The following is a 20,342-nucleotide window of genomic DNA, read 5'->3' as shown; positions in this document are numbered from 1 at the left end:
GTTGTCTGGACTTAGAAAGCTAGATGGGCAGGGCTTGGGAACCACTTTGTGGCTCAGGTTGGATGCTTGTGCCCTAGTGTACCAATGGGATTCACCACCTCCCCATTTTCCACATGATTTCTTTCAGAGCAAAATTGTGGACTTTTAAGTTGTTGTCCCTTGTCTAGTGTGAACTGAGTGAGAATATACAAACATACTTAATGTAGCACATTTACAGTAGGTAGGAAGAGAAGAAATTTTCTTTTCATTTGCTTAGGATGATTTTAGTCTCAAGGCACAGAGGCAAATTCATCTGGCCTCCCAATTCCTTGATAATTTAACTTTAACAAATATCCATCCTCAATACAAACTCCCAATGACAATGTACCTTTAATATCCAGTCTCCTTATCACAAATTCTTCATTACTATGCACTATGATGATACAGATTTAGTGTGCGTCACATGTTGAAGGATAAAATATTACAGCAAACTGCAGAAATGCACATTAATTACTGGGATACTTTATTAAAGCCTATCCAATTAACCAATGATAGGATTAATTATAGTTTTGGCATTCATGAAATCCTGTGATTACCTAGACCCAGTATTTCCTTTTTCCTCCTGAAAGGCCATCAGTTGCTGAAAATTACTTTGCAAACAAAAATCAATGAATATATGATCTACCTGTAATCAGCCAGAAAATTAAACAATATTATTCAACACCAACATGAGAAATTGGGCAGAATTTTTACTGCCAAGGGGAGGTGGGTTAGAGCCCTGCAAAATGGCATTGGGTTGGGAACCAGACATGATCTCACCCACTTCTGGGTTTAACCCTGGGTGGGTTTGGTGGCGAGCGGAAACCCCCGCATTGAGCTGTAGGATAAGTAACTAAAACAATTAAATAGTTAATTAACTCAGGATTTAACCCAGTATTCTGCCTTTAACATCCAGTGCATGGGTTTCCCGAGCTGTGTGGAACTTGTCGGGGTCAACCAGGCAAAAACACAATGGGGAGTGCTTGCTCAGTGATACAAACAGGCTGGGAAGCCTTCAAAGAGTGAAATGGAATAGCAGCAGCCCTGCCTATGTGAGGGGTCGGTGCACACAGCACTTCTCCTGAAATGTGCTTTCACTGCTTGGCAGGTGATTTCCAACTTGGAAGTAATTTCACCTGTCTTGGACTTCACTCACCTTGATCTGCACTTCCCTGCTATCAGCCTTCATTGCAGCATGGGAGCAACTCTATGCAGCTCTACCTTGGACCTCTGATGAGGAACAAGTTGAGCAACAGAACCAGGAGCAACAGAAGCCTTCTCCATGGCCACATTTTGTTCTTCAGGACAGAGGGGATGGAAACAGAGATTAACTGGAAGGTAGCGAGACCCCCAACACAGAGTCTGCAGACAGAGCAGTTCTCTTGACATGTCTAAGCACCAGAACCTCAGGCTTTCACAGCAGGTCACTGCTAACATCTGCAGCCTCCTGGAACAAGTCCACCTTTCCAGTGGACCAGATGGGTATGTATTGCCAATGGCCGTCAAGGTCGCTGTCACTGGATGGTCCCCCCCACCCCGGTTCTCTGCTTCTCCCTTGAGTTCTGTGTTGTCTTCTGTAAGGAGGGAAAGCAGAGTGTTGTGAGTGTGAGAAGTGGATTATGTGGAGAGGAGGGAAGAACAATATTTGTGGAGGGTGACTGTGAGGGATGGGTGTGAGATAGCACAAAGATGTGGGTGAGTGTCACTGTTGGCTGTTCAGATGGGGATGTGAGGACGTGCCTTGAGAGATAGGAATGAGTGGAGCTGCAAGGTGTGTTTGGCTGAGGAGTGTTATGCAGGAGAATACTGGGAAAGTCAGGGTGTGGAGCTTGGCATCTGAAAGTGTTAGGCCACTCCCCTTTCCTGCCTTCCTGAGGTCCTTCAACCTCTTAGGGCACTGTATCCAGGTTGGAGGGACCACACTCCTGCTGCTCACTTCCTCTTCATCCATGCCTGTTTGGTTTGAGAAGCTGGCCTCTTCCTCCTGTCCTTGGGTAACATCACCTCACTTCAGTCCCTCAGCAGCACCTCCAGGTAAGAGTCAGAGACTCGGGAGAGGCAGCATTCCCAGGTCTCTTTATTCCTGCGGTTGCTCAAGTCTCAGGAATCAATTTACAGTTCAGCCATTCTGACCCCTGCTCGGGCCCCTTTAACTAGAAATCCTTCCTTTGACAGATGCGACGCGTTACAGCACCCGCCTTCTATGATTGGTTGGGAAGCCTAGAAGCAGGATGCTAATATCATGGCTGAGTTAGGGAGCCATAGCAAAGCCTGCTACTGAATCAAATAGGTTCGTGCCCTGCTACCAGCCTCCCCCCACCCACCCCCAGGGCGAGTGGGTTAGTTTCAGGAAAATTCTGTCCATTGTCTCTATTAACTGAGTTCCCTGTGCCGAGACCTGCAACTCCAAACAACTGTTTCATGTGTATTAAACTATTCCACATATGCTTCTGTGTAATATAGTGCATCTTAAATAAGCCGCTAGCTGCACTATGTGCTGATATATTTGAGGTACCTTCGTGAAATAATTCCTGTCACAGGTTTCACCTTGCCAGTATCCAAATTTACACAGGTAAATTAAAGAAAAACTAAAGACTTGCACTTATATAGTGCCTTTCCCAACACCATTCCAAAGTGCTCTGCAGCCGATGACATACTTTTTGAAGTGAAGTCACTGTTGTAATGTAGGAAGCATGGCAGCTGACTTGCACACAGCAAGGTCCTGCTGACAGTAAGCTGATAATCACCAGATAATCTGCTTAAAGGACTTAATATGTAACTATTATTTCCCACTAATCACTATAGATTTTCACTAGTTTATGTTAAAACCATTTTACGATCACCAATCCTTTAGTAAGGGCATCTTGTTGTTTCCACTTCATGGCGGGGGGGGCGGGGGGGGGGGGATCCTGGACCTTGATAGCTGACAGGATGTAAGTCATGGGGAAACAAAACATGAAAAACAATAGATACAAGGATGTGAATTCTGTGTTGGAATTTCAACTCAATCTTTGGAAGAAGCTCTAAGCTTACTCAAGCTTTACCTTTATGAGCACCTTGACAAAATTACTGCCTTCAAATCACTCCTGTGTATTTATTCTCCATTTAACTTATGTTGCAAAATCAATCCATTGTTTAATGAATGATAATTCTGAGAACATAGCCTGAAGGTGTGCCATGCTTGGGAATTGTAAATCCCATCATTTTGAATGTAGAAAGAGTCTATACAGAAATCTAGATGTCATATTTTATTAATACAAATCTAATTAATTGCTGATTAAATAAACCAGCATCTTCTGTAGCAACAAATATTCTGTAACATAAATGAACAATTAATGCATGCTCCCATTCAATCCTATTTTATGAAGTGCTTTTATCTATTCAGTACTTTAAAAAAATACATTAAATAACTTGACTGTAAAAACTTTCCTTGTTGGAAACAGCATCACATATATAGAGTTCAAAGTGTTCACTTAGTGATTTCAATGTAGTCTTCTTGCCCTGGAACTGCTACCAGCGACTTGGCATTTTTTCCTGATTTCTGTCTTTTGAACCAGTTGACATAAATATTGTCAACTTCTGTCATAATTTAGGAATGTGATGGGTAGTTTTTAAACTTACACAAGTGCTTATTGTTCACAACTCATAGTGCTTGATGGTACATTGGCATTGTAGAGTCATTAGGCAGAGAGGAGCTTTCTTTGGTGTATGTTGCTTGCTGTTTTGCCCTTTCTGGTTACTGTTTTTGACTGCACTCTGTTTCTTGGCAACCTGTGCAACGGTTCAATACATGACACAAACTTGTCTGATGTTTGCGTGAGTGCATCATTCTGAGGCAGCACATCTGGCACGACTGAGGCTTTTAAAGTGCTTCTTGTATAGATGGGACAACTTTTACTATGCAGACATTTTTCTTTGTGGATAGTTCTGACTCTGTACTTTGCTCAACAAATGGAGTAGCGTACTCTGGTTCCTGGTTAGATAAAGGTTCAGCATATTCATGGCTTTTCCCCGAAAATGGAACGTCATAGTGACTCACAACAAGTGGTATAGTGTAGCCATCGTCAATGGGGGGCTTGAAAGTTGATGAGGCTTTTTGAGCGGTTATCCCCCCTTGAATAATGTCAGGCTCTGCATACTCTAACAGAAGAAAAGTACAAAAGCAGTTTAATATTAACCAAGCAAATACATCGTGTTAGTACATTATCCTGCAAGCAATTTTCAAAAGAAATGTCTGTGGGCTGCTAAGTAACAGAAGACACAACCAATAAATGAGATTGTGTTCCTTTTGTTTAGCACCATTCAGAAAGCCCCTGTGCTCCCTGCATTTCTGTAGCCTCCTCCAGCGCTACAACCCTCCAATATCCCTGCGTTCCTCCAATTCTGGCCTCTTGCACAGCCCCAACTTTATTCGCTCCACAATTGGCAGCTGTGCCATCAGCTGCTGAGGCCCCAAGCTCTGGAATTCCCTCCCTAAACGTTTTCACCTCTCTTTCCTCCTTTAAGATGCTCCTAAAAACCTGCCTCTTTGGACTAAACTTTTGGTCATTTGCTGTAATATCGCCTGGGGTAGCTCAGTGTCAAATTTTGTTTGATAATGTTCCTGTGAAGCGCAATTGAGACATTTTACTAGATTAAAGGTGCTATACAAATGAAAGTAGTTGATACAAACAAATGCCACTTCCTGATTGGGTAGGAGAGGCTTGCTGACTTATGAATGAATGCAGGTTATTCACTCCTGTTAACATCAACTGTTCAGGCTCTACTTCAGATCCTTTGTATAAATTTGTGATGATTTTCAGCACTTTTCTCTCTCACTTTCTTTTCCGATGAAAACTATGTGGCGTAGTGTGAGTATAGGATCACTGCACGAAATGGTGAAGGTTATTTGTAATTGGAAGGAAGTTAACATTTCATCCATAAGTACAATATTAAAATCATGTTGATTAATAGTTCTTATTGAAAACACCTCAAGTTTCATAATGGTCATTTTTTTTCTTGGTACAGAATTAAGTTCTGTTACGCTTGTTAGTTCAGAATAAAGGGATGTTTATATAATTAATGAGCTATTTAGATTCCTCGCACATTATGGGCTGGATTTTATGGGACCCCCCCTGAGGCAGGGGGGCATGGAGAATTGCAATGGGTGGTGGGGGGCCCTTTGTCAAGTGATCTTACTGGGGACAGGATAGGCCGACGATGGCCTTCCCGCCCAGAGGCCAACCGAGGCCTTAAATTGGCCTATTAATGGCCAATTAAGGGCCTTTTCCTGCCCCCGCTGGGATCTTACCAGCGGCAGGGGTGCCGCTGCCATTGTGGGGGGGTTACCATGTAAAACAAGGCACCCTTCCTGTGGGCTTGGGCTGTGTGGGTCCCTCCTCTAGGGGCAATCTGTGGCCCATGGAGGATCCCGCTGGGAACCACATTACCCCCTCACCTAGCTCTGGTCCAGGGTTCCAGCGCTGGGCATGGGCCTGAGGCCTCTGCAGTACCGGCAGTGGCCACCACTCCCAGTGGTGCTGCAGATACTGCAGAGCTGCCGGTCCTCTGATCATGAAACTTTGATGTAGAAAGACTGGAGGATTGTTCTGGGGGGCAGGAAAAGGCCGAGACAGGGCTCCCCTCTGCTTCTTCAGCCCGATGCTGGGAGCCCCGCCTCCGACACAAAATCCAGCCCTGTATGTTTTGATGCAATGGAAGGTTTCAAGATATTAATTAAAATTACGTACATTGTAACTAACTTACATTACATATATCATATTATTGGGCAATTCAGGATTTTTTAGCTGAGGGATTTGGAGGTTCAGGTTCGTATTGTTACGACCGAGGCAGGAGGAGTGTACTGTCTTTCTCTAGTTCCACTTCTCCACAGGTCACAACATAAACTTAAGTGTTTTCCCAGTTACCGATACGACCAAGTATATACTCTATTTTTATTTCAGAATAAAATCCACCAACCAGGTTTCTTTAATAAACAACAAAATTATCAATTTATTATAAAACAAGACATATTCAGTAAAGATACAAAGCAAAGGGTGGCACAGTGGCGCAGTGGCTAGCACTGTAGCCTCACAGCTCTAGCAACCCGGGCTCGGTTCTGGGTACTGCCTGTGTGGAGTTTACACGTTCTCCCTGTGACTATGTGAGTTTCCTCCAGGTGCTCTGGTTTCCTCCCACATGCCAAAGACTTGTGGGTTGATTGGTAAATTGGCCATTGTAAAAAAAAATGCTCCTAGTGTAGGTAGGTGGTGGAGAATTGAGGGAAGGTGGGGATGTGAGAGGGAAAAATGGGATTATGTAGGATTAGTTTAAGTGGGTGGTTGATGGTCAGCATGGACTCAATGGGCCGAAGGGCCTGTTTTGGTGCTGTATCACTCTATGGCATTAACACAGATTGAAAAATGAAAGTTCCCTTTTAACGTAGCTGAACTCACACACACACACAGGGCTGCATTTTATAATCTCATCGCCTGCCCAGCCTAGAGCCACTGCAATCTTTTGCTCATTTGCATCCCCGGGGTGGGCCGCCTCCCGCCAATCACATGGAGGGGTCGGGCTGTCCATCGCAGGCGCTGACACCATTTTTAAAGGGCTGTTAGCCCTACTGGCAAATTTAAATATTTAAAGGTGAATTAAAATAAATAAATACATCTCTTTTGCCCCTCTCCCACCCCCTCCCATAACAATTAAAATAATTATTTGCCCTTCCCCACAAAACACAACTTTACCATTTGACATTCACCCCCAAAAACATTCAACTACAACCCTTCCCACCATCCCCTACACCCATGATGTTAATTTGATCCCGTTCCCCCTCCCTGCACTGATAAATTCCCCACCAGTGTTGCACCTCGTTTTCCCGGACAGGGATCCGAAGGTGCGGGAGTGCCAGCCGCCGGGCTGAAGATCGCAGCGGGACATCAGGTGGCAACGTGAGCTTAATTAAATCAATCTTTTAATTTATTTAAATATTCAAATTGGGGTCCTGTTGCCGAGCGGCAGGGAGGCCGTCACGAGGTCTGCCCGGCTTTGGGGGTGTGTGGCAGCCCTCTCCCGGAGAGATTTTTCGGCACACCTCCCCCCCCCCCATCGCAATGAAACACGACGTCGGGGGAGGGTCGGTAAAATCCAGTCCCCACACACACAGGTTAAAGAAAAAAAAAAATTTCTCTTCAGAAATCTCTTTACAAAAAATGACAAAGAAATACTTTGGCCAAATACTTGTTAATTCTTGAAGGAAAGGGATGATATGGAATAATATCAGTTGTCCCTTTTCTGGCGTCCCAAATACGTGTAGACAGCTGTCACTGGGATCTTTTTGGAGCAGTTCTCTTCAGGCGATGTTGAGGCTTAGTCTGGTAGGCTTTCTAGGAGAAATGCGGCATCAGGGGTTTCAGCTATCACACACTGGATTCTCAGGGTTTCTCAAAGGGGTGGAAAAGGATGAGCTGGTGGCTTCTCTCTTTAGCAGGCTGACCCCCAACTGACTCAAAACAATATTCAAAATGAAACCAACTCTTGACCACCATAAATCTTGACAAGTCCCTTCTCTGTAAACAACTCCCATAGTCAGAAGGCATCTGCTGTTTACTTGGCTGAAGACATGTGACTTCCAGTAAGTGTGTTTTTAAACAAAGTCCTTCCAATGACCTTTTTAAAAAAAAACCCAGTCCAACTTCTATGGAATCTCTTCAGTCCTCCAAATGAATCCATTTCCACCAGTTTAAAACACGCGCCCTCAACAAATATTAAAAAATGGAAGTACTTTCAAACCAGTATATATTAAAAGCAGCAACTCAAGTGGGTAAGGCCAATAAAAACCTATAGGAATACTGGGTTTTATGAAAAATGCATAGAATATAAAAGTTGAGATGCAATGGTGAATTTATAAAAAACCTTAAAAAGAGCACAGCTGAGATGCACGTGTGCAGTTTTGGGCTGCACATTACAGGAAGGATGTTGAGGTAACAGAGAAGGTAGAGCCCAGGTTCACTAGGATGCTGCTTGTTGAGAAAAATTACAAACGAAAAAAAAAACTCTTGAAAAATTGTGACTGCTTTTGTTGGAAGAAATTAAGGGGTGATTTGATAGTAGTGTTTTAAATGATGAAAGAATGCGACAGATTAAATAGAAATAGACTGTTTTCAGTGATTAATGAGTCCAAATGAGGAAACACAGATATAAGATTAAGAGATTCAAAACAGAGCAGGAGAAACACAAAAGAAACACTTGCATTTATATAGAACTTTTCACAACCTCAGGACACCCAAAGCACTTTACAGCCAATGAAGTCCTTTTGAAGTTGTAATGTAGGAAATACAGCAGCCAATTTGCACACAGCAAGGGAGGGGGATCGATTGGGGGGGGGGGGCGGGGCGGGGTGTGTTGGGCATTGGGGCACAGGGGACAGCCTTCTATTGGGCACAGGGTGCCCAATCAGGAGGCCCCTCCCCCCCGCAGGCTATCAGAAGGCCGCCTACTTTTTTCAGGCAGCTTTTCGCAGACCTGGGCTGCCTGCCTGTCAACAGTAAAATCCCCACGGCGGCAGGCGGAGACCCTAAAGTGGCTGTTAATTGGCCACTTAAAGGCCTTAAAAGGCCTGGGGCAGGCAGGCCATTTCTCGCTGCCACCTTCCTGTGTAAAATGGCAGCGGAGGCGGGAGTGGGTCGGGACGGGCTCCCCGAGGCCTCCCACTCCATTTTACGCACCCCTCCACCACCACCAGCCCACTCTTTGGGGGGGTGGGGGGGGAAATTCCAGCCATTAGTTCAGCTTCCTGCACTACAGCACTCCCTCAACACTGCACTGGAGTAGCAGCTGGAGTGGGACTTGAACCTACAACCTTCTGATACTGAGGTGAGCCACATTGAGACAGATGGTTGTGAGGCTGTGGAATGTAGTCCTGGAATTTATGGTTGAAGCAGAAACCATGCCAACATTTAAGAATACATTAGATAGGTTGTTGAAGGGAAAGCGTAGAAAATATGGCAACAGGGCAGGCACATGGGATTTGGGCGACTGATGCCGTTGAGATTAAATATCAACAGGAACTGGTTGGGCTGAATGGCCCGTTTTTGTGTTGTAATTTCTATGTAATTCTGTAAAGCCACACAAGCCTGAGGTCCATAGAGTTTAATTATTATTAGTGAGAAAAGCTTGTAGATTGGAAGGTGCTTGTAAATTTCTGGCTTTAGGTCAGATGCAAGCAATATGAAACAAACTTATATTTACGTTTTGGCAGGCGATTGTAAATTTCCAGCTCCAGTATGAATTGACTGCCTTTCTTTCTGGTGTTTTTAATACATCATTTTGACACTTTAAAATGTTTTATTTGAAGCATGACGTTTGCTCGCTAAACTATTATATAGATAGATATAATATAGTGATGTCATTATCTATCCAATAGTGCAGAAGCAGGAAAACAGAATGTTATTTTCATGGAACAATGTCATAAATCTATATTGGTACTGTACCAAAGTCTTGATGTTTATTAGACTCTATTTCCGATTCATTTCACTTAGAAGATATATTTCTTCAAACTGGCACTTTTGGAAAGTGAAATTGCAATTTGCAACAAAAATCAGACCAAAATACCTTCCGGTATCCTGTTCATGGATTATAAAATGATACAGCACCGAAGGAGGCCTTTCGACCCATCATGCCTGTGCTGGCTCTAAAAGAGCTATCCATTCTCCTGCCATTTTCTCCATTGTCTGCCAATTTTTCCCTTTCAAGTATTTATCCAATTCCCTTTTTGAAAGCTATTATTGAATCTGCTTTCAGCACCCTTTCACAGGCAGTGCATTGTAGATCCTAACTTGCTACGTTAAAAAAAAACTCTCAGCGGCGCAGTGGTTAGCACCGCAGCCTCACAGCTTCAGGGACCCGGGTTCAATTCTGGGTACTGCCTGTGCGGAGTTTGCAAGTTCTCCCTGTGACCGTGTGGGTTTCCTCCGGGTGCTCCGGTTTCCTCCCACAGCCAAAGACTTGCAGGTTGTTAGGTAAATTGGCCATTATAAATTGCCCCTAGTGTAGTTACGTGGTAGGGAATATGGGATTACTGTAGTGTTAGTATAAATGGGTGGTTGTTGGTTGGCACAGACTCGGTGGGCCGAAGGGCCTGTTTCAGTATCTCTAAATAAAATAAATAAATCTCCCCTCTGGTTCTTTTGTCAATTGCAAGGTACTGGGATTGTTAACTAGTATTCCGAATGTGGTCAGGGGTCTTTGTGTGTTTGCTCATGTTTCCAACTCTTTTGTAATATGTTACTGGTATTACCTATGAAATTTAAATAAACCTTGAATAAATTTAAAACATCGAAATATATCTAAGGGTCAATTAAAATGTGCACAAATTCCTGTAGTTACTTGTTTGAAATACCAGATGGCGCTGCTGCTTTTATTTTGAAGGAAAAAGATTTGAAGTCCCATTGTGCAGTTATTTATTATAGCACAAGGGAAAAGGGGCTTCATCCTGCAACACCTGGATTCAGAAATTCATTGCAAAATGGTCAAACTAGTGCAAACAATATCAAACTAGAAAGGACAGGGAAATTGGAGGAGGCAGCTCAGAAATTACAGAATGTGTTGGAGAAAATATATGTTAGGCTGACCATACGTCGCATTTCCCAGGAACAAACCCCGGATGAGGTATTATGTCCCTGGAAGAGTCCTCGGTTCAGGAAACTCATCCCCGAATACAGCCATATTCATTGGTCCGCTGGAACACAGATCCTCATCATGCCGCTGTTCAAGAAGGGAGGGAGACAAAAAGCAGGAAACTATAGGCCAGTCAGCCTAAGATCGGTCGTTGGGAAAATGCTAGAGTCCATTATTAAGGAAGAAATAGCAGGACATTTCGAAAAGCTTAACGCAATCAAACAGAGTCAACATGGTTTTGTGAAAGGAAAATCATGTTTGACAAATTTGCTGGAGTTCTTTGAGGATATAACAAGCAGAGTTGATAAAGAGGAACCGGTAGATGTAGTGTATTTGAATTTCCAGAAGGCATTCGATAAGGTGCCACATAAAAGATTATTGCACAAGATTGCTCACGGTATTGGGGGTGATGTATTAGCATGGATTGAGGATTGGTTAACTCACAGAAGACACAGAGTCGGGATTAATAGGTCTTTTTCAGGTTGGAAAGACATAACTACTGGAGTGCCACAAGGATCAGTCCTAGGGCCTCAATTATTTACTATCTATATTAATGACTTGGAGGAGGGCAGAGTGTAATATATGCAAATTTGCTGACGATGCAAAAATAGGTGGGAGGGCATGTTGTGATGAGGATATAGGGAATCTGCAAGGGGATATAGATAGGTTGAGTGAGTGGGCAAAAACTTGGCAGATGGAGTTTCATGTAGGAAAGTGTGAGGTCATGCACTTTGGTAGGAAGAATCAAAAGGCAGACAATTATTTAAATGGAGAGAGATTTCAAAAAAGTGCAGCACAGAGGGATCTGGGTGTTCTTGTGCATGAAACACAAAAAGTTAGCATGCAGGTGCAGCAAGTGATTAAGAAGGCAAATGGAATATTGGCTTTTATTGCAAGGGGGTTGGATTTTAAAAATAGGAAAGTCTTGTTACAACTATACAGGGTGTTGGTGAGGCCGCACCTGGAGTACTGTGTACAGTTTTGGTCCTCATATTTAAGAAAGGATATACTGGCATTGGAGGCAGTTCAAAAGAGATTCACTAGGCTGATTCCTGGGATGACGGGGTTGACTCATCAAGAACGGCTAAACAGGTTAGGCCTTTATTCATTAGTTTTTAAAAGAATGAGGGGTGATCTTATTAAAACGTACAAGATTCTGAGGGGGCTTGACAGGGTAGATGTTAAGAAGATGTTTCCACTAGTGGGGGAATCTCGAACTAGGGGACATAGTTACAGAACAAGGGGACACTCATTTAAAACTGAGATGTGAAGGAATTTCTTCTCTCAGAGGGTAGTGAATGTCTGGAATTCTCTACCCCAGAGAGTTGTGGAGGCTAGATCACTGAAAGTACTTAAAGAGGAGGTAGATAGATTTTTGAATCTATCGGGGAGTTGAAGACTATGAGGAGCTGGCACGAAAGAGAAGTTGAGGTCTGGGGCAGATCAGCCATGATCTTATTGAATGGCGGGGCAGGTTTGAGGGGCTGAATGGCCTACCCCTGCTCCTATTTCTTATGTTCTAATGCCCAGGATATTCTAGGCCAATAAGAGCATGCCATTTGTTTGTCAGGGCGATGCCCTCTGATGATTGGCTGCTGCTGGCAGCGTAGGCGGGACTCGTGGGTTAGGTTTCCTTCTATTAAAGGAAGCAGCTGTTTTAGCCAAGAGTGACTGGCAGGAGGGCAGATCCTTTGATATGAGCGGGAAATAAAAAATCAGAGGAGAAGCTGAAGCCGCAGAGGAAGATGGTGGGTAAGGGGTTTTACTTGCCTCAGAGATCAGCATGGTGCAAAGATTGGATCAAATTGTGCTTTTTAAAAAAAAAAATTAATAAGCTCTACATTCTCCCACCCGGAAGAGATTTCTGAAACCTGAGAGAGGGTGGTTTCACACCTTATATGGAAAATCAGAGTCTGTTTAGAACAGATTTTAAATTGGGAAATTAAAAGTTCGGGTACCTGGGGACACAGATAAATGGTACACCACTATTGCAGTTGCCATAGCTACGATGCTGATGTTAAGAAACAGGTTTTCTGAATAGGTCATTATAGAGAGGGGGTACAAAATACTGAAGTCCCCAGAACAGTGTTATTGTATTACTTATTACCATTGTCTGAATGTGCTTCAATAGCGTGATGTCCATCCACTGTAATATATGCACATTTGTTTTGCATTTGTCGTGGATCTATGCAACTGTTAAAATATAAACTGCTAAAAATATTTGCCACACTAGACTGTGCGCCCTACATTTTCTGTCCTGGCTACTTTGCTGTGCTCCCTGTTGTATCCCTGGATCTGGTTTATAAAATATGGTCACCCTAACATAAATGGGCATAACTCTAGCATATGAAATTTAATGTAGACAAGTGTAAAGTACTAAGTTATTTGGCGGAATGCCTCATCACCAGAACTTTCAAAACCCCTCTTTGAGTCTCCAGTTCACTGGTGGGAAGCGATACAGGAGAACATCAAGAGGTTCTTCATCCACAAAGGTGTTCAGAAGGCGAGAGAGAGACAGAGGGAACGGTCCCGACTCCAGAAAATTATGCAAAATCTACTCCGGTTGCAGTCAATGGGGGTCGAGGTCAAGGAGGACCTCCAAGAGGTGAAGAGCCAGCAGGCCTCGCTCTTTGCCAAGGAGGCCTCCAAGATCATCTTCCGGTCCAGAGTCCGCTCCATCGAGCAGGATGAGACGTGCTCGCGTTACTTCTTCCAAAAGGTACACAGAGAGAGCTCTGTTATCAGCAGCCTGAAGGAAGAAGATGGCTCGGTAACGTCTTCGCAGTCCGACATACTAAGGATCAGCAAATCCTTTTATGCTGGGCTGTATGACGCGAAGCCCACAGACAGCAGAGCCTCCCAGTCCTTCCTGTCATCTATCACAGAGGTCCGAGATGACAGCAGGAGGGAGAGACTGGACAAGCCGCTAATTCTGGACGAGCTGACAAAGGCCGTCGAGTCTTTCGAGACGAGTAAAACTCCCGGGAGCGACGGCTTACCGGTCGAGTTGTACTCGTCGCTGTGGGACTGGGTCGGCCCGGACCTGCTGGAAGTATACGAGAGTATGCTCCTGGCCGGCAGCATGTCAGAATCCATGAGAAGAGGCATCATCACCCTCATTTACAAGCAGAAATCAGAAATTGGCGGCCCATCTCACTGCTTAATGTTGATTACAAGATTCTGTCCAAAGTCATAGCCAGTCGAGTCAAGTCTGCTCTGGAGTTGGTGATTCACCCCGATCAGACCTGTACTTTACCCGGCAGGAAGATCTCTGATAGTCTCGCGCTACTCAGGGATACGATCGCCTACGTACGGGACAGGAGGGTGGACACCTGCCTCATCAGTCTGGACCAGGAGAAGGCTTTTGACAGGATATCGCACACCTACATGATGGACGTGCTTTCCAAAATGGGGTTTGGGGAGGGAATCTGCAATTGGATCCAACTGCTCTACACAAACATCAGTAGCGCAGTGTCAATCAACGGGTGGGAATCTGAAAGTTTCCCGATCAAATCTGGAGTCAGACAGGGCTGTCCTCTGTCCCCGGTCTTGTTTGTTTGCTGTATTGAACCCTTTGCTGAGTCTATTAGGAAGGATGCGAGCATAAGAGGGGTGACAATCCCAGGCAGCGGAGGCACTCAGGTCAAAACCTCCCTGTACATGGATGACGTCGCCGTCTTCTGCTCGGATCCGCTGTCCGTGCGCAGACTGATGAGCATCTGCGACCAGTTCGAACTGGCCTCGGGAGCCAAAGTTAACCACGGCAAGAGCGAGGCCATGTTCTTTGGGAACTGGGCTGACCGATCCTTTGTCCCCTTCACCGTCAGGTCAGATTACCTGAAGGTGCTGAGGATATGGTTCGGAAGTGCCGGGGCGTGCACCAAAACCTGGGAGGAGCGAGTAGCCAAGGTACGACAAAAGTTGGGCATGTGGGGGCAGCGATCTCTCTCCATTGTGGGTAAGAACCTGGTCATCAGGTGCGAGGCGCTCACGTTGTTGCTCTACGTGGCGCAGGTCTGGCCCATACCCCACTCCTGCGCCGTGGCAGTCACCCGAGCCATTTTCCGCTTCGTCTGGGGATCTAAAATGGACCGGGTCCGGAGGGACACGATGTTCAAATCTCTGGACATGGGCGGGAAAAATGTACCCAATGTGGCCCTCATCCTGATGACCACCTTCGTGTGCGGCTGCATCAAGCTATGTGTAGATCCCCAGTACGCAAACTCCAAGTGTCACTACGTGCTGAGGTTCTATCTGTCCCCGGTGTTGCGAAGGATGGGCCTGGTCACATTGCCGCGGAACGCACCATGCAGTTGGGCGGCGCCGTACCACCTATCCTTCGTGGAGCAGTTTCTGCGGAGAAACACCTTTGACCACCGGTCCATCAGGCAGTGGTCTGCACGGAATGTCCTCAAGGCCCTACGGGAAAAGGAAACGGTGGATCCTGTCGGATGGTTCCCCGAGCAGACCGTCAAAGTCATTTGGCGGAATGCCTCATCACCAGAACTTTCAAACAAGCACCAAGACGTAGCTTGGCTGGTGGTGAGAAGGGCCCTCCCCGTCAGATCCTTCATGCACACCCGAAGTCTCGCCTCCTCCGCGCAGTGCCCCCGCGTTGGCTGTGGTGGGGAAGAGACAGTCGCCCACCTCCTCCTGGAATGTGCCTTTGCAAAGCAGGTGTGGAAAGAGATGCAGTGGTTTTTGTCAAGGTTCATCCCAAGCAGCTCTAACACAGGAGTCTGTGCTCTACGGGCTGTTCCCAGGGACGCATACCGAGACAAACATCAACTGCTGCTGGAGGACTATCAATTCGGTGAAAGACGCCCTTTGGTCTGCCCGAAACTTGCTGGTCTTCCAGCGCAAAGAGTTGTCCACCACCGAATGTTGCAGACTGGCACATTCCAAGGTCCAGGACTACGTGCTGAGGGACGCACTAAAGCTTGGGGCAGCCGCAGCAAAGGCTCAATGGGGAAAGACCACAGTGTAAGGTTCCCCCACCAAGCTGGACTGAGGGGCTGGAACCATGGGAAACCCCTCGAACTGTATCGTTAATATTCTCAATTGCTGTAAATGTAAAACTGTAATTGACATGACAATTGTGAAACGGAAGGGTTGGGAAGAAACTCATGACATTATTGAAAGAAACTGATCTCTTTTGCAATGTTTGTATTTTTTCGTGCTGTTTGGAAACTGTTTGGCAATGTAATTTTTACAGATTTTTATGAATAAAGTATATTTTGGAAATTAAAAAAAAAAAACTTTCAAACTGCTCTACACAAACATCAGTAGCGCAGTCTCAATCAATGGGTGGGAATCAGAAAGTTTCCCGATCCAATCTGGAGTCAGACAGGGCTGTCCTCTCTCCCCTGTCCTCTTTGTTTGCTGTATTGAACCCGTTGCTGAGTCTATTAGGAAGGATCCGAGCATTAGAGGGGTGACAATCTTAGGAAGTGGAGGCACTCAGCTTAAAACCTCCCTGTACATGGATGATGTCGCCGTCTTCTGCTTGGACCTGCTGTCTGTGCGCAGACTGATGAGCATCTGCGACCAGTTCGAACTGGCCTCGAGAGCCAAAGTTAACCACAGTAAGAGCAAGGCCATGTTCCTTGGGAACTGGGCTGACCAATCCTTTGTCCCCTTCACCATTAGGTCAGACTACCTGAAGGTGCTGGGGATATGGTTTGGAAGGGCTGGGGCGTGCACCAAAACCTGGAAGGAGCGAGTAGCCAAGGTACAACATAAGCTGAGCACGTGGGAGCAGCGATCTCTCTCCATTGTGGGTAAGAACCTGGTCATCAGGTGCGAGGCGCTCACATTGTTGCTGTACATGGCGTAGGTCTGGCCCATACCCCACTCCTGCGCTGTGGCGGTCACCCGAGCCGTTTTCCACTTCATCTGGGGATCCAAAATGGACCGGGTCCGGAGGGACCGATGTTCAAACCTCTGGATAAGGGCGGGCAAAATGTTCCCAACATCGCCCTCATCCTGATGACTATCTTCGTGTGCGGCTGCATCAACCTGTGTGTAGACCTCCAGTACACAAACCCCAAGTGTCACTACATGCTGAGGTTCTATCTGTCCCCGGTGTTGCGAAGGATGGGCCTGGTCACATTGCTGCGGAACGCTCCATCCAGTTCGACCGTGCCGTACCACCTATCCTTCGAGGAGCAGTTTCTGCGGTAAAACACCTTTGATCACCAATCCATCAGGCAGTGGTCTGCACGGAATGTCCTCAAGACCCTACGGGAAAAGGAGATGGTGGATCCTGTCGGATGGTTCCCCGAGTAGACTGCCAAAGTCATTTGGCAGAATGCCTCATCACCAGAACTTTCAAACAAGCACCAAGAATAGCTTGGCTGGTGGTGAGAAGAGCCCTCCCCATCAGATCCTTCCTGCACGCCCGAAGTCTCACCCCCTCCGCGCAATGCCCTCGAGGTGGCTGTGGTGGAGAAGAGACGGTTGCCCACCAACTTCTGGAATGTGTCTTTACAAAGCAGGTGTGGAAAGAGATGCAGTGGGTTTTGTCGAGGTTCATCCCAAGCAGCTCTGTAAGACAGCTCTGTGCTCTCCGGGCTGTTCCCAGGGACGCACACCGAGATAAACATCAACTGCTGCTGGAGGACTATTAATTCGGTGAAAGTTGCCCTTTGGTCTGCCCAAAACTTGTTGGTCTTCCAGCACAAAGAGTTGTCCATGACCTAATGTTGCAGACTGGCACATTCCAAGGTCCAGGACTACGTGCTGAGGGACGCACTAAAGCTTGGGGCAGCCGCGGCAAAGGCTCAATGGGGAAAGACCACTCTGTAAGGAACCCCTCACCAAGGTGAACGGAGGGGCTGGATCCATGGAAAACCCCTCGAACTGTAGCCAGAAAATATTTGTCTGCTGTAAGATGTACATGGCATGTAAAATGAAATGGAAGGGTTGTGAGGCAACTCACTCTTGTATTGAAGGAAACTGATCTCCTTTGCACTGTTTCTACTGTTTTGACTTGGTGCTTTTTGGAACTGTTTTGTAATGTTTTTTTTTTACAGATTTTTATGAATGAAGTATATTTTGGAATTTAAAAAAAAGATAAAATATTGAAGAATACACCTATGCCAAGAACAGTGTTGAAACAGCCCAGGACAAAGCAGAAAGCCTAGTAGATTTGACACTTGATATTCAACCAATGCAGAGCAGCAAACAACCAAGCCAACAAACTGGCGAACAACATAGATAGAACAGTATAATACAAGTCGGGGAAGTGGTGACCAAACTACATAGCACTCTGGTTAGATTGTTTCTTACGTATAATGTCCAGTTCCAATTGCTGGACACAAAAGAGATATTCAAGTGATCGAGGCAGTGCAGAGAAGAGGGATGAGACTGATCCTTCATATCAAAGGGCTATGTTGTGAGAAAAGACTAGACAGCTTTGGCTTTTCAGCCTTGAAAGGAGATGTCAGAGAGGTGATCTTTTACAGATATATGAGATAGTTAAGGTAATAGAAAAGGTAAATACGGAATGATACTTTATATTATGAGATTAAGACCAGTATGCAGGTTCAATCAATGAAAGGTAGATTTATGACCGATCTCGAGAAATTCTTAAACAAAAGAGTAACCGATGTTTGGGATGGACTCCCAGGAAGATTGGTGTAAATGATCTTTTAAGAAATAGCTGTTGCTGAGATGGGATTACTTTAGGATGTCTCTGGATGGAGGAATTAACATAGGCTTTCTCATCTGTTGTGGTCTTGTGATAAACCGAATGAATTTATGAAGCGATAAGTTCCTGTGAGTGAGATATCCTGGGTGAATGTTGAGTGAACTGATGTTAGCTGGCCAGCAGTAGGGGCATGACAATTGCTCACAATGCTCTTAGGTGAATGACAGTAAAATGCCCACTGCATGACCAAATAACCTGCTGACAGCTTTCAGCTTCACCCTTGAATAAAACCATATGGGTGAAGTATCAGAGTGTGATTAACATGCATCAAGCAGCCACTGCTTTCTGGATAGGACATTATTGATGAAAATATTCATTTAAAAAATTTTTTGCTGCTTTTACCACCCTCCTTTTCTCCTTGCTTCATCGCTTCAATTAGGCGGCTTAAGAAAAGTAAGTGATGAGCAAAGACTATTTGAGCATGGATAGTCATCATCTTCCCCTCATGGCATTGAATTGTGTTTTGAATAACCTCAGTCCATTTTCCTCTATTATGTTGTTTGATTAGCCCCAAGATATACCACTCTAAAGAAGTTTTTGTTGCTATTTGTTCAAAGTTTATGGGGTTGATTTTAACTTTGGGCAGGTAGGTGCGGGCACTGGGCGAGTGCAAACTGTATTCGCAGGCCCAGATTTCAGGCTCGGGGTATTTTAACTCTCAGGCCTCATCTGGGTTTTGCCAGTCAGCTTCCAGCTCAAAATAGGCAGAAAGTGGCAGCTGGCAGACAGGCAGTATTGGAAGTTTGGGCTATTGCAGGCCAGAGGCCATCCTCAAAAGGAAGACTTTCTGTCAAGCAGGTAAATCGTGATGAGGGGGTTTTGGGTAGGTGTCGTGGGAGGTCCCTGGCAGTCAAAATTGCCACTTTCTTTGTGGGACCTGGCTGCTTTTCCTGGCCCCTCAAGTAAAGATACCCACCTACCATGGCAGCTCCTGAATGGTCTTCGCCTGCCAGGAAAGCTCCAAAGTTAATGTACATTAATCTGCTAAAACTTAGTACAAAGAAACTTTGAATGGTTTCTCCCAGCAATGTACTCATTTTATTTATTGTGTTGGCCTTTTAAGAAGAAAAGGTGAAAATTCCTTCCAGGTCAGTTGCGAATCATGAATGTTTTAAGGCTACACCTCCACTTGACCTTGTGACTGATTTGTTTTATTTTGAATGCCGTTTCTATTGTTCCTAGTCAAAGAAACAATTCTGCATTTCTTTCCAACTATTTGCTTGTCACTTTCCTGTCAGAATTTACTGGTGGTGTTTGTGTACCTTAGCAATTAGGATCGTTAGCATTGCCAGATCAAGAGGACTTGGGGAATCTGTGCAAATCTCACCGATTTTGATAGGACACTATTGATCTCACCAAAATAGGATAAAAAAATTTTTTTGGGGGGTGGTGGGGGGAAGGGGTGTTCCAAACTTTAATTTCCAGCTCCCATCGAAAAAAGTTAGCATCAATCATGTGCAGGAAATGTAAAGACAAGGATATTTAGGTGCTTGAATTTAAATATGTCCCAGTTCTGTTTCCAGAATACACTCAAGGGACAAATTAGGTCTGCTGGAAGAGGATGTATGAGCTAGAGAATGCATTTTGAGAACTTTCTAGCATTTACACCATATGTCCACGAGGACTTAACATCAATAAATCTTTAAAAATAACTGGGGGGGGGGGGGGAGGGAGGGAGGGGGGATGCAGGTGAAGAAATAGAGCACAACCTCATTATAATTCACTTCTAGAATTTTAAAGCACTAAGGTGCGATCAGAGATTGCAATTTTAAGAGAGCACTGATTGAAGTGGAAGTGCTGTGTTCTAACATTCTCTGTTCAGGAATGCCACAGAAGGAATTTTCATTCTGTTGTCTTCCGAAAAAGGCAACGTAGTAAATACAATAAATTGAGCTGGTACATTTCCAGATTGAGTAACAGCTCACAAATAAAATGCAATACCATTCATTTCTGG

General features: G+C 45.0%; 1 protein-coding gene across 1 annotated transcript in view; it reads right to left on the bottom strand.

Annotated features, from left to right (window-relative positions):
* Nucleotides 1-3,309: 3,309 nt before the first annotated feature.
* si:dkey-34d22.1 (discoidin, CUB and LCCL domain-containing protein 1) overlaps nucleotides 3,310-20,342 on the bottom strand; it is a 143,058-nt gene continuing 126,025 nt past the window's right edge. Inside the window, exon 15 of the mRNA XM_068011694.1 lies at nucleotides 3,310-4,158. Coding sequence (XP_067867795.1) covers nucleotides 3,881-4,158 — 278 coding nt within the window. The 3' untranslated portion in view covers nucleotides 3,310-3,880. The remainder of the gene's footprint in view (nucleotides 4,159-20,342) is intronic.

Source organism: Heterodontus francisci, chromosome 31 (assembly GCF_036365525.1).
Source record: "Heterodontus francisci isolate sHetFra1 chromosome 31, sHetFra1.hap1, whole genome shotgun sequence".
Lineage (NCBI taxonomy): Eukaryota > Metazoa > Chordata > Chondrichthyes > Heterodontiformes > Heterodontidae > Heterodontus > Heterodontus francisci.
Note: the sequence above shows the minus strand (reverse complement) of the source record. Positions and strands in the feature narration are given on the sequence as shown.